This window comes from Branchiostoma lanceolatum, chromosome 7, assembly GCF_035083965.1.
Source record: "Branchiostoma lanceolatum isolate klBraLanc5 chromosome 7, klBraLanc5.hap2, whole genome shotgun sequence".
Taxonomy (NCBI): Eukaryota; Metazoa; Chordata; class Leptocardii; order Amphioxiformes; family Branchiostomatidae; genus Branchiostoma; species Branchiostoma lanceolatum.
The window spans coordinates 15,000,671-15,015,209 of NC_089728.1; the positions used below are offsets into that span (position 1 = coordinate 15,000,671).

General features: G+C 39.2%; 1 protein-coding gene across 1 annotated transcript; it reads left to right on the forward strand.

Annotated features, from left to right (window-relative positions):
- The first annotated feature begins 1,248 nt into the window (after positions 1 to 1,248).
- On the forward strand, positions 1,249 to 14,525 carry LOC136437835 (CKLF-like MARVEL transmembrane domain-containing protein 4). Its single transcript, XM_066432359.1, has 4 exons — positions 1,249 to 1,618; positions 7,856 to 8,038; positions 9,831 to 9,926; positions 12,419 to 14,525. The coding sequence occupies exons 1-4, from the start codon at positions 1,421 to 1,423 to the stop codon at positions 12,566 to 12,568; spliced, it is 627 nt and encodes a 208-aa protein (XP_066288456.1). The 5' UTR covers positions 1,249 to 1,420; the 3' UTR covers positions 12,569 to 14,525.
- Positions 14,526 to 14,539: the final 14 nt, after the last annotated feature.

Genomic DNA, 14,539 nt, shown 5'->3' on the forward strand with positions numbered 1-14,539 from the left:
CCCTATATCCAGCCGCCTCGGTCGGCACCACCTGTTCACTTCAAACTTATCGAGCGGGGCTTAACCAACAACACTCGAGCATCGGTATGCGACGTGCAGATAGGGGGGTATTGGCTAAATCCTGTGCTGTTGCACGCCCTCTTGGGCAAGGGCAATTGAAACCCGAACGGGCCATGAGATGGACATACCAGCACTATTTTACCTGCACTGGTAATCACTTACTTAGCAAGACTTACAGGCCGTAGGTATGACACGACGTGCAAGGTGCACGTGTGGTGCACTTGCGATTAATAATCAGATTTTTGTAATATTGCAATAGTCTGAATAGACGGGATAGAAGTGCATACATACATATACGTGCACCACTTACGCTCTCTTATACTAAGGAGGTATGTTGTATTATATAACGTTATGTAATTCAGAAGTCGAAAACTTCTTTTGAAAATGAGCTTCCGCTGCACGTTGCAAGTAGACGCCTTTTTAGGCCTGATACCGCCGTTATTTCCGTTTTTTATTCAGCCGATTTCAGTATGATGCAGTTGAATCTTACGTTAACTGCAGTCTCCACCTTACTTGATTTTTTTCTCTCTCACAAAGTCAACATCAAGTTCAAATACAGTAACGCTACATGTTTCACCAAAGCCTTTAAGCTTATAAAGGCTGTGCACTTTTCAGATCGGTTACAGTCATTGTGGGGCCAAAATTCTGTCGAATCACGTACTTCATAATCTTTTCCTCGTGGTTTAAAAGCGACATCAATGTGTAACGGGATGTATTGGCACTGTCGAAAGTTTCAATGGTTTCCTGTCTAATGCCAAATATGACGTCATGTAGGGTGTTTCACACAAGGTCGTCATGAGCAGATTCAATTTCATCTTGTTTATTTCGACAGCTAGCAAAATGTTGCGTCAGCGCAAAGGAATTCGATAAACACCTCTGCGGTTAGCTAGTGCGGAAGGATTTGTGCGTCAGTGTATGGAAATATGCCAAATGTTTTCCTGTATGAAGGGGTGCAGTTCATATTGACCTCGTTGAAGGACGCTGTGAACAGGTCTATCATACAATCAACAAGCAGCGATTTTTTTTGTTAAAACATTTTGCAAAACTACTTATGTACAACAAGAATGGTTTAATTTTTCTATAGTTTGCTTGTTTTTGTCTTCTCTGCATATCGGGATATCTATTTTATTAAACAGAATTTTCTCCCTTGTTTCATAATGAACCGGTCCGTTCTACGCTTACGTCATCCCACAATGCCGTTTGGGTGTCAGTTTCCCCCAGCTGATCACTTCCGGTGTGCACTTCGTGTCTAAACCGGCGGTCTGTTTGTGTGCCATACCTTTTCCCTGTCCTGTCCGGCGTCTTTTCGGGATTTCTCGTGTTTGTGTGTGAAGTTGGAGCACCGTGGCGTGGACGTGCCATGTCTCAGAATGTCGGGGTGGGGACAGGATACCGAGAGGGGACGGCGTCGTATTCAACCGTCACGACAGAGGCCGACCAGGAGAGCCCGTACTCGCCCACCACCACCACGCTGACGACGACTCAGTCGGGCTGGGGGCTCACGTGCGACCTGCGCTACTGCAGAACCTTCCCAGGGATCACCAAGATTGTGCAGATGGTGAGCAAGTCGGTGTATTTCTTTCACACGTAACAAAAAACATGCAAAAACAGAACGCACTCTAAAGATCGAGCCCAGGGGGGTACCGGTTGTCAGACGTGGATTGGGTTGGGGTTGGTGGCGCTTATTAAGTTGTCATGGCTTTTGCCTAATTAAAAACTTATGAATCATAAGGAAACAAAGCACGGTGTTTAAAGAAATGAATATGATATTATAAGCTTTTGTTTTCCAGTGTCAAGTAGAGATCTAATGGTAGCTATTTAAAGTGGAGGTGATTTAAAATTTTGAATTTCTCAGCGGACTGACTGAGCTTGACAGTCTTGACATTATCCACATTGTTGTCTGATCCAGGCACTTGACACGTGTGTCACTTGTCAAACTCATCAACTTAATCTGGCATTGTTGACACCCCTTCCCCTCCCTCATTGCAATACTAGAAAAAATGTAGAAAAAGCATTAAAAATATGTTTTTAACCTCCATGGTAAAACATTGAGCCGAACCGCCCTACATCTGCTTGAAGATTAGTCGGCCTAACCTGGGGGCTGCATGCCCCTCTTGTAAGGCAAAGACAGGTTATTTTGATTTAAACGTAATTTGTAGGCAACGCTTATTCATCTTAGGAATTCACAGTAAACTAGCCACATTTTGCATGATTAACTCTCTGAATTTAGTCTGGATCACCCCCATGTAGACCCTCCTACAACTATGTCATGCCTGTGATATTTGTGCATTTCTAACCAGGTAATCCCAGGAGGAAGCAGAAATAGAGGCCTTTCCACAGTCAGTCTGTCTGGTCCATTCAAACGTGATTCAGTGGAACTCCCATGAGTCATACTGTTTAGAACAATAAAACGGATCTCCTACTTGAAACCTTTTTTCTCGCTAGCTTTTACGTATGTTGTTGCATAAAATGTTTTTTTTTACAAGGGACAAGAGTTTGAAATCATGGCTCATGAACAATCTGTGTGATCTAACTATTTAATTCACACAAATCAGAACAAGGACGATTATCATAATCATCTTGATTGTCATAATTTTAAGTTCTAATTCTATTCCCAATGACCTACATTTATATATGTGTTTCCAAGCTTCGTCATTATCATAATTTTGTTTTTGAACCGTGAATGCTGTAACGTTAACCAACATTTGTTTAATCATCAACCGTGTGCAAATTTACCAGTAAGCATGTAAACAAAGTGTCAAACTATAGTGATAAAAGTAGGGCAAAGATTCTTGTCAGTTTCTATTTATGTCACAGATGTGAATAATTAACCCATTTTATATTGTACCATTGTAATATTGTACCATTTTTATCAGACAGCCCAGTCCTATTGTGGACTATTGTAGATGCCAATAAGTTTGCGGGGATTTAATTTCGCGATAGAGAAAATGGAATGTTCACGGTGGTTTTAAGTTTGCAGTTGAAACAATGTGGTAGTTGGGCAGAAGACAGGACAAGCATTTTCACAGTGGATTATGTTTGCTGTGAAGACGTCACCATGAAAACCTGTGAACATAAAACCACCATGAAAACTTCAACATTTACAGTAATCTTGTGTTAGGTATTAAAATTCCTGGCTTGTCCCTGTTTTGTCTATCCATTAACTTTCTCTTGTGGCAGTACGAAGTTACAAACAACCTGACGTTGCCGCGCAGACTTTTGTCTGGCAGGTACTTACACTAGACCTCACATCCCAGCAGCACAAAGAGCAGTCATCATGCATTTCCATTTCCCGGCCAACAAGGTTACCCATGAAGTGGTTGTTAATGTTAGAGGGAAATGAGTGATGTTTTGGCAAAACTGCCAAAAGGACAGAAAAGCCGAAGTTGTAATATTCTGTGCATGTAACAGATCAATAATGGCAGATGTGAGGGTAATGCTGCTCACCGGAATAATGCATTCCGAATTTCCGAGTAGTTCTTAGAAGAAGTTACCTAATGTTTCTCAGTATCGTGGTGTTATATATTTCTTCGAAAAAAAGTTGCCATCAAGGCATTTTTGTTGTGAAGTTGTGCAGGAGTTTTGATTTGAGGAAAGAACCGGATGTGGTTTATGCAACATCTACTTCACAATTGGACATCCGTATTAAACTAAATCATATGATAATGAAACATCAGGATGTATTGTTTTAGTAGCTAAAAACAAAGGATCAGGACAAGAGAAAACAGGATGTCTATTGCATAAACATGCACCTACAACCTCTGTGTACAAAAATGTCCGAAATATATAAACAAGTTTTGTCATGTGAGTCCTTGAGATGGTACCAAGTGTCCAGGTTAATCTAATTATGGGAAAACGATCTTGTTTGAGTCTTCATGTCCCTATACCTGTCTGTTTTTCACCTGGTTCTCTTAACTGTGGATTACTGTTCCCAGGGGGATTTGTATGACTACCGTATATTAATGTAGTTTCCATGTAGTAATCAAATTATCAGGTCACAATCGCTTCCTCTGTTAGATAACTCCGAGTCGATTTGTTGTGGGAATCATTTGAGAATTTTACCGTGGAAGGCTTTTGAAACCTATAGTTCTGCTGAAATTGCAGTCGTTTCTTTCAAGTAATCTTTAGGACTTTGCTTTGAATTCTCTCTTCTTATTTTAGGCTCTTGCTCCTAACATTAATTCTTTTAGAATTGTCCAAGACAAGATAGATGAATCTTGTGTGAACTTATGAGAAAAAGAAATTTCACATTTTTTTTCTACATGTATGACTTAGTCCCACTTATACTAATAGTGACTGGGTATTACAAAGTTGTAGTGCATTAATTTAGCTTTGCGTAGTTAGTTATGAATGATTCTTAGAAGAGTATTTATTTGATGCCATTACTTAAAACACTCCCTTGAAAACCTCTAGAGAACCATTTAGACATTAATCTTAATCATTACAGACTGGTATTCCTTTGAGATATGATGGAATATTAGCTAAAGTAATTTCACTTAATACGTTCCTCGATATCTGTGGCATTATGCCCCATTATGATAGATGAGTTTAACTGAGAGTTGTGTAGATTATCAAAGTTGGCAGGCATGTAGCCGCAATAAATGCTTGGAATGGAACAGATTGCTCTCCATTGGGAAGTCTGTTATAACTGTCACTCAGTTACAGTATACCTTATCAGTAGGTTTTAACCTTGTTCCTGCTACCTAACCCTACAGCCAATACAAAATTTGGTACCAAAGGGCTACTCGAGCAGGGAGAAGGTTAAAAAACATACCAAACATTACCCAGGACCTTTCAGTGTCAATTTGATGTAGATAACTTGTTTTAATTAGATATATGTTCTGTTTGTATTTAGAAACAATTCTTTTGCAGTTTTGGCACTTATTTCATTGTACGCAATTGTAGTAGTGGGAGTAATTGTATTATTCGAGGAAATATTGAACAAATTGGCCTTGCAGCAAGAACTGACTTTTGGCAACATTTGCAATCTCAATAAAATGTGTGGAGTAAATTGTATTCACAGTACAGTATTCATCATATAGGAATTTTAATTTCAATATAATCAAGACAGATTCCTAAAACAGGTTTGCATAAGCTCCAGAGGACCAGGATATGACCTTGATTAGTTCAAAGAAAAGATGGATAGCTGTAATTCTTACTTTAATATAAATGAAAAGGAGCACTGATAGATGTGTTACTATTAGTGTGTAGTCTTACCTGGGCCTCCCCCATTGTGACTGTGATGTCATGAATTTATAACAGTCCTACTGTGACCAGGTGGAGTTAGTCAATTACACACTTGGCAGGAGGCACGAAGACTAAACATGTCTGTCACATTGTTCAAACCAACCAACCAAGTAAAACATTGTTTGGTACTGAGAGTCTCCAAGCAGATGTGAGGAAGAAAGATTAGTTTTGATTTCGACTGTTACTAAGCATTTGAAATTGAGGAGCTGAATGCTCTTAACCCTTGTCCTGCTGACGTTTTTTATGCAATTTATTTCATTAACTTGATTTGTTTATCTGATTCAGATCATTTTCCCTTGACTTTTTCTGCGCTGCAGTGGCATAGTTACTTCTGTATTCGGTGCGTTTCACTGCAGTGTGATGCATTCAGCTGAAAAATACCCTCAACCTGTACATATACAGGACCCACATAGAGGCTCTGTATATATATATAGCCTATGTATATGCTTCCTGCAGGACAAGGGTATAGTTTAAAACTATACCCTTGTCCTACGGGAAGCCTATACATATGTATACAGAGCCTGTATGTGGGTCCTGTATATGTTTTTAAACTGCTTGAGAAGAAAAGCCTGGGTAAAGGGCTATGTACTTGAATTAACCTTTGTGTCACATACAGTATCATATGTCTGTAACCACTTGACTTTTCATGGTGTTCGATATTTACACACTTTTCCTTTTTGCCTTACCAACCAGAATTCTTGTATCCCATGCCTCTGTACACACATGTAGCTAGTTCTTGTATAGTGTTGATGTTGTGTACTGTAGTATTGCTGTCACCCAACAGCTTGGAGCCATTCTTGTCTGTGTTAACCTGACCTCAGCTGTTGATACAAGCAACCACTAATGGTTTGGCTCAAGCCCAACATCCCCACATAAGGAGGTGATTGTTGTTCAACTGTCAACTGTACCCTTGTCCAGGTGTCAGTTGTCCTGTTCAACACCTACTGTAGCCAACAATGGCAGCCATGTGCTGTCACACTGTTTGTTTACCTTTAGGACCATAGGTAGATGGCCAAGGAATTTTCGTTGAATCGGCCATAGAACTGCCATGGGTGCCATTGAATCCCACGAAAAAGTGCATGGGTTGGTGCCGAAGTTCGGAGTGTGACCCAAATCGTACTCCGGGATCACACCGATTTCTGATATGTGATTTTTTTAAGTAGAAGGAGGGCTAACTCGGGGCAGAAGATGACAGGGAAATAATTTATTGTGCTGACGGGGACATTTCCTGAGTATGACAGGTTCCTTCTGTTCCACTGGCCGCGGTGCAGTCCCTTTATACTGTTGGCTAAATTGATATGTATATATATTTTCTCATTCTCAGATAATCAATTGCTGTAGTAATGCATATACATGTACATTAAGGTACAAATGCATTTGTGATTATTTACCATCAAACATAAAAGAGTGCCATACATGATTGTCCAAGACCAAGTATTCTGGTTACCATTTTAAACAATTTCTGTTTAAAATAGATAAAATCTTCTACCATCAAAGTTGATACTGTTGTGTTGTCACCATTAGTTAGATTTACATGTAGTATCATGATGGTCACTTGATTATTTGCAAAAAAAAGAAACATCCCCCACCAAATGAAGTCATTCTACAGTGTTCCCAACATGATTCCCCGCCATTTTCCAACACGATTTCCAGTGCCACAGTGTGCCCTACCCGTGGCCAGAGAGTCACCTCTGAATATAGATGGAAGACTTTCCAGTCAAGCAGATCAATATGGGCCCAGAAATGAATGAGATTAGGCTGCCCCCATTTCTGTAATGGGCTAAAGTGGAATATGTCCTGTCTGGCACGCTGCCCCCTGGCTATTCCATTTAGCAGGGAGATGGAATTGTTCCTGTAAAATTTGCATGTTTGACCCAACAAACAGCAAATTACCAAGTTCTGGCTGTGCCTTTGGCCTTGTCAGAAGAAATGGGTTAGTAGTCTCCTTTGACAAAGCCCACACAGTATGGCCGAAAATGTGGAAAGTCACGGTTTTCTTTTGGGATTCAACGTTTTAAAAATTCAACTTAAGTTATCCATTACTGCTTGCTTTTTCTCCTCCATACTTCTCATCTCTTATCATTTCTTTAAAACTGGAAAACCGCCAACATTTTCATGGACAAAGTCTGTGAGAACAGTGGGAAACTTGCCAGACTAGACATGTAGCTGGGAGACTCGAATGATTCTTATCCACCATGCCTTGATAAATGTATGGAAGGCTTTACACCTTCAGGCCAGAGAAAATTTGCGATGGATTCTCTCTCTTTCTGTCAGTTGATTACATTTTGTATGTCTGTCTTAGTTGTACAATGTACAAAACGCGAAATAATTTATGGACTTTCCAGCCAAGAAGGCAAGTTGCGTTTTCTGATTGAACGAACGAACGAATGTTTGAATATAAGGAATATTTGTTTGTACTAGTAAATATTTCTACATATTGGAATCATTCATCCTTTTTTTCTACTGCTTGAGATGTGATTACAGTTTGTTTCATGATGTACATGTGATTGAAAACCTTCTTAATTAACATGTTGTTTTTTGTTCACAGATACTAGCCCTTGTAGCGTTTATAATTGCCGAGGCGGCGAGTTGCAGTTACGGGTGCGGCCGTGGGGCCTTCTCGTTCTTCGAGTTTGTCACGGTCACCTCCTTCCTGGTGGTTCTTGTCATTTTCCTCTGCATGGTCACGACGGCATACCAAAAAGTTACCATAGTCCACTGGCCCCTCACAGTAAGTTGGCTCTTGTTCTTCTCTTTGAAAAAAAAAAGAGTTATTTCATCTTCTCTCTGCATACATGTACATGTTATCAGCAAAACTATTGTATAACGACCACCCTTTGACGTTAGATCATTATGTTTTACCGACCAAGCTCCTTCAGTGTCTCTTACTGATTTTCAGGGACATGCAAACAATACTAGCCTGACAAGCGGATTCATGATTTTCAACATATCTGGGCCAGCTTCTTTTGCTGTAATTGGCGGCCTCAGAAATCTATGATTACTCCTGCAAAAGAATGTGGCCTCGATATGTTGAAAATCACGAATCAGCGCTCCCCCGGAAATAAACTCCAGGGCCGGCCAGAAAGCCTGCAAAGGAGGATAAACAGCAATGATGTCTGAGGGTGTTCATGCATTTCTTTAAAATCTTATCTCGTATTTCTGTACTTGGTCCATTAGCATGCATCTGAAGGGTTATAGTACTGTATAGAGTAACCTCCTATCTCTCATCTTCCATTTCACACATACCTGCTGAGTAAAAAGCCAAAGGCTGAACCCTTTTGATGAGTATGAAATTACATGCATGAGAAGATTGCTCCGAATGTTCATTCTATTGCCTGCAGGCCATAATAAATTCTACTTTCAGTATCTCTTGTATCTTTTTTCTTTAGGGACATTTTCTTTAAGATCTGACGAGTGGAAGTTAAGGAGATTTCTAAGAACAAAAATGGCTTTCATACAAGGATTGCAAATTTATGAAATTCAGTAGAATTCATGTTTGTCTGATGGCGAAACACTGGGAACCTTGTACACATTTCAAATCAACATCAGAAGGATTATTGTTGCCTGAAGTTTTGCTAGTAGTGATCTGGAATGTTTTGCATTTCAGGTTAAGTGCATATCAGCACTTTTACTTTTGATCTTGTACCACTGAAGTTACCGTAAAGGTTGTAATAATCAGTATTGCCATCTTCTCCCAGGAGCTGATAAAATGTATGTTGCCTTCTGGCACATTTGTACAAAAAAAATTTGCACAAAAAAGCTCATAGTCATACAATCCCTTCGCCTTTGGTCCTTCCTGATGGGAATGATGATGATGCATATCTTATATACACATGTACTAGTTATTTTGGATACCAGGATGTGTATACAATCAGTACAGCCATCTTGTTACAGGAGCTGATCACACGTTTATGCATTGTGTGTGTGCTGGCATATCCGTTGTAAAAAACTAAAGAATTGCCAATAATCAGTACTGCCATCTTGTAAAAGGAGCTGATCACATGTTTATACATTGTGTGTGTGCTGGCATATCCATAGTAAAAAACTTTTTAAAGAATTGCCAATAATCAGAATTGCCATCTTTTTTCAGGTGCTGATCACACGTATAAAGTGTGCTAGCATATCAGTAGTGAAAACCTAAAGAATTGATAATAATCAGCGCTACATGTACCATCTTGTTTCAGGAGCTGATTTCATGCATAGTGTGTGTGCTGGCATAACCTGTAGTAAAGAACTGAAGAATTGCCAACGAGATATCAAAACCAGGAAGTTCCACTGCAGTTCCATAACAAGCCGCTAGGGGGCCTAAAATGTAATCAGTTGCCGGTCTCATCAAGACCTACCCACGTACCAAATATGACAATCCATCTATAGGCCTTCTCGAGTTATCGTGCTCACACACACACACACACACACACACACACACACACACACACACACACACAGATAGAAACACACACAAATGCTACCAAACGCATAACCTTCTTGTGAAGGTACTAATCAGTGCTGTTATCTTGTTCCAGGAGCTGATCACATGTATAGTGTGTGTGCTGGCGTATCTGATTGCCTCCAGTGTTCTAGCAGCTAATGTTAATGACGGGGCGGGCGGTGGTGCAGTGGTGAGTATCGCCTCGAAAAAATCTGATAAGTCTGTTAGAATACCAAATGTGAGACTCCTATCTCCAGGACCCATTCCTCCATGCTGGGATACAAATTTGCTTCTAGCATGGACAAAAATTTCACCCCATCCGTCCAAAAAATCTGAACTTCTTGACATGAAGAAGATGATGAGAATTTTTGTAAGCTTAGCATGATTTTTGTAACAAGGAAAATCAAAAGCATGGGCTCTCAAGCAATAAGTGGGACAGAAAAAATAATTAAAGCTGGAGACAGCCTATGGATATATTGCAACAATACATGCTCAGTATAGACCGAAAGCTTTCTCTAGGATTTTGTGCATTCAGATAGTTGTCCACTATCACATCTGATAAATCCTTGAGTTTGTATGTTAGGCCACACCAATTTTATTTGTTGCTTCTCAGATTTTTTTAGAAAAAAATTGGAGGGACAGGGCGGAAAAAAATGTTTGCAAATAGTCTGGGGTGAAGATAAGGGTTTACATAACATAAAGAATAAGAGGATTATTCAAGTTTCAGCTTTGTATGGCTCGTTTTAACGCAATGTCACCCTTTCTTTGATCTAGACTAAGTACCATAATTTCAGTAACAAAATTACCTTTTGCCATGTAATATTGATATTGAGAAATAGTTTTGATAAATGAAAAATTATAACTTAATAATATGATCAATGTGACCACACTTTTAAGGTGTGTGCAGGCCTTTATAATCTATTTTGGTGGCTCTTGAGTTTTACAACTGAACAGATAATAAAATTGGGAGTTAAAATTTGTGAATGGGAATAGCGACCCAATTTTTTTTATTTCAAAATGGGAAAACAGGACAGGCTGTGAATGGAGATGTTATTTTCTTCCTCAAGCCGTGCCTATCAAAAATGAAAGGGCAATGACATGTGCACTGTTGTAGCGAGATTATTCAGGACAGTAGAATGTCAGTTATGCCCACAAACAGCAGGCTGACCTACCAAGAAATACAGGTCACGTTATAGGAGACCTGCCTGCAGAATATTAATGTGTTACAACAATCAATAGAAGGTGAACAGTATGGAGCATACAAAATTCAATTCTAAACAGTGCAATGGTTTGCTCAGTTAATTTCATAACTTTATTGTCTCTGCTCCAGAATGAATGTTAAAGGTTTTAGATATAAATTTCAAACCAAAAATCAAAAAGGTAAGATCTGCTCTACTGTATACGGCACTGTAATAATTCATGACGTTTACAGAAATATACAACACCTTTCCAGTATCTGCAATAAAACTTAGCACTCATACTCTTACTCTAGGAAAGACAACCAACTATAGTACTCCCATATTTTCCCCTCTATTCCCACCAAGGAAGACTGCTGGAAAATGGGTACCCACAATTTTACCTCCATTACATCCCAAGTGCTCTGTTTCTATCTTCTGTGTTTTAGGACTCTCATTGATAATAAATGGTTACAGCTGCACTTTGCACTCCATGTTCGCAGCTGGTTGTCAGCCCCATATCTACAACTTACCATTTCCTGTGCATAAGCCATAATCACCATCATTTTCATCTCTCACTGACAGTAGCTGAAAGCTTGAATTTGCTCCTGTACAACTACAATGTATTTGTATCAACACTGGTAGTGGTAGAAGCTGTATCGAATATAAAAGGATTCATTCAATCCTATCGGTTGGAATGATACTTTAGAGGTCAGGGCCATTTTGAAAGCTGATCTTTCTTGGTATGGTACGTTACAAGAGTCTTATCTTTTGGTTTGATAATCAATCAATCAATTCATCAATTATCCACGGGCATCAGCATTGATACATAACGGCTGTAGACATTGTTCTCCGTGAAGTTCTATTGAATAGAATATTGGCAGAATAAAGATTATGACCAATTGAATTTGACTGTTTGATGGTACATGTAGATCTATTTGCGGAAATCCGGAAGACCGTTACATATCAGTTCAGAGACTGATGTAAGATATTGGATGCTATCTGAAATATAGAATTTATCCAGTTCCTTGCTTTGTTTGATATCATTTTCTACCTGAATGTCTAACCTTCATTGATGTTTGTTTGTTTATTTATTTATTCATTTACAAAACAGGAGAGTACTTAATACATAACACGATAAACAATAGATAAAACGGGTGCAGGAGGAGGAAAACGGCGTCTATAGCTTATACTAGGCCTTCCTCCTCTATACTAATCAAAATTGATTATAATCGATAAATAATAAAGTAAAGTAATACATAGAATGTGATAACGATACAATAAGAATGATCAAATGATTAATGATAGAGATTAAGGTAAGATAAGAACTGAACGTATGAGGCTACACGCGGGAGCTAGGATGGCTTACAAGATGGGTTTTCAGGGCACTTTTCAACGTCAGAAAAGGGGAGTTGTTTGTATGATACAAAACTTTTTTTTCTGTCTTCTTGTGTTAAAGTATAACAGAATGCTCATTTCATTGAGGCATTACTTCTCTTCCTCGCAGGGCTTTGGTTTCCTGTCCCTACTGGCGTTCGTGGCCGGAGGGTACTTTGCATTCCGTGAGTGGCAGGACGAGGCCAGGCCGCACCTTCCCGTGAACAGGAGGGGAAACTACGTGCCGGCGGAGGAAAATGAGGAGAACGAAGACTTGTAACTCACCACCTGTGCTGTCTCAAAATGTGTACATGTTTATATATACCACCAGTAGAGTGTTGTTAACACAACTAGAGAAAAAGGTGTATCACTAGCCATTTGAATTTGGGAAGATACTCAGAATTTTTAAAAAGAAAATTGATTGAGTGCAAGGTTGAAGAAATGGCTTTCTACATTTAAAGGTTATAACAGAAATGAAGATTCCATCTCTAGAAGGAAAACATGTTGCTGTGAAAACTGGCATGCACAGCCAGCAATACTTTGAAATGCAAGACTTAACCTTCAGCCAGCTAAGGTAGCCATTTGGCACCAAATATGTATTGGTTATAGGGTTAAGCAGCAGGGAGAAGGTTAAAAACTCATTTTTTTCCCACCAAATTTTCAGTCTCTTTCCTGAGTTGAAATTAGGCAGTATTAAACTCTTTGTAATGGCTGAGATAGTTGAAAAAATGTTCAGAACCTTTTGCACCTTTTATGCTTAACTACCTTTCTCTGATATCCTTTTCTCTTAGCATGTGAAGTCTAATGATAATTTTAGGAGGTACATGAAATGAATCTTGTATTATAACAGCGTAGGTAAGGATGGGAGTCAACTTATTTTTCCATATACTGTACATGTACTGGTACATGTAGACGTTGGTGGATTGGAATGGCATAGAGTTAGACATGTGATGTCATGAGTTAGACATGTGGTCGTCAAGTATAGATACTACTGTTGCCTACCCATTCTCACCAATAACATAAGCTCTCCTCAGATGGTTTCCCAACATATTGCAAGGTGTAGAAATTGCAGAGTCTCCAAAAAAGGCAAGAAAGATCGTAAATGTAGGCTGGTTTTTAGTGTTTCTCTGAAGGAAAACAAAACAAAACAACACAATATTTAATATGTTCAGATTTAGCTTGTATTGACACAATGTAGATATGGTCCTGGTTCTATTTTTGTTAGTCAGTGTAATGCATACTCTGCTGTATGGGGGCCATGTGCTGGGCCGGCCACTATACTATAGCACGATTCAATCAGGCTATACGTTTGTCCTGCAACTTTTTCCTATGATAGCCATTGAAAAATGGGGTCTTGTCTGCCCAACCTAGTCACATATTTGCCATCAGACCTGTATGCTTACATGCAAACCACACTTTGCTGGACTGGATGCTCATCTTTTCAGAGCAGAGAGTGTGATGGTTTATCATTGCAGCAACGTCTGTGGTGAGTGGTAGATTCATTAGGCAGTGCACGACAGCCAATCCAACGGATATCTTCTGACAACTTGTCACTTTTGAAGCATGAACGGGATTGCATGAAATGGCTTTTCATGACCCTTCAACCTTCAGAATTCTGCCCTTTCAAAACTAATAATGTCATGGATTTTCATGTGACGTGTTTGGCGTCTTTTCTTGTTTCAAGGAAACAAAATGAATGAGCAGAGATGATAAGAGATGAAGATAGCCTGCTAGCAAGTTTCTACAGACTATTAGTTAGAGATTCTCTGTGGAGAGTATGCAGGGCATAGAAAACCTGTCATTTAATTTTGTTACATGATATTTTTCAGTACTGTATTTCTATTTGCAATATCTCCCTGATGCCATGAATGTTGAGGAGCATTTACGGATGAAATTTGGGGTTGTTTGTTCAAATGATACGTCCATAGTTGCCTGATACCTTTTGAAAATAATCTTGGAACTTTATTTTTGCACAGTGGTCAACATTCCACACTTGCTGTTCTTCCATAGCACTGGCATGACACAGCTTCATTGATATTGCATAGATATATGAAGATAAGAAAGGTTACATGTTTATGGGTTCAATTTACTTGCTCTTTTTGACAACTACAATGAACCAAAAAAATCAAGAAACAAGACTTTTTCGGTTTGCAACATTTAACAGTAACATTATAGCCACTTCCAGTTCTGTGCTTTAGAGCAGTTATAAGGATGTATTAAATGCTATGGGAAGCTTGGTTGTGATTATTTC

Coding starts and splice junctions, on each gene's coding strand:
- LOC136437835 (XM_066432359.1), top strand. CDS start 1,421: ATGTCTCAGAATGTCGGGGTGGGGACAGGATACCGAGAGGGGACGGCG. Junction 1,619..7,855: donor TCACCAAGATTGTGCAGATG/GTGAGCAAGTCG, acceptor TTTTGTTCACAG/ATACTAGCCCTTGTAGCGTT. Junction 9,927..12,418: donor GGGCGGGCGGTGGTGCAGTG/GTGAGTATCGCC, acceptor TCTTCCTCGCAG/GGCTTTGGTTTCCTGTCCCT.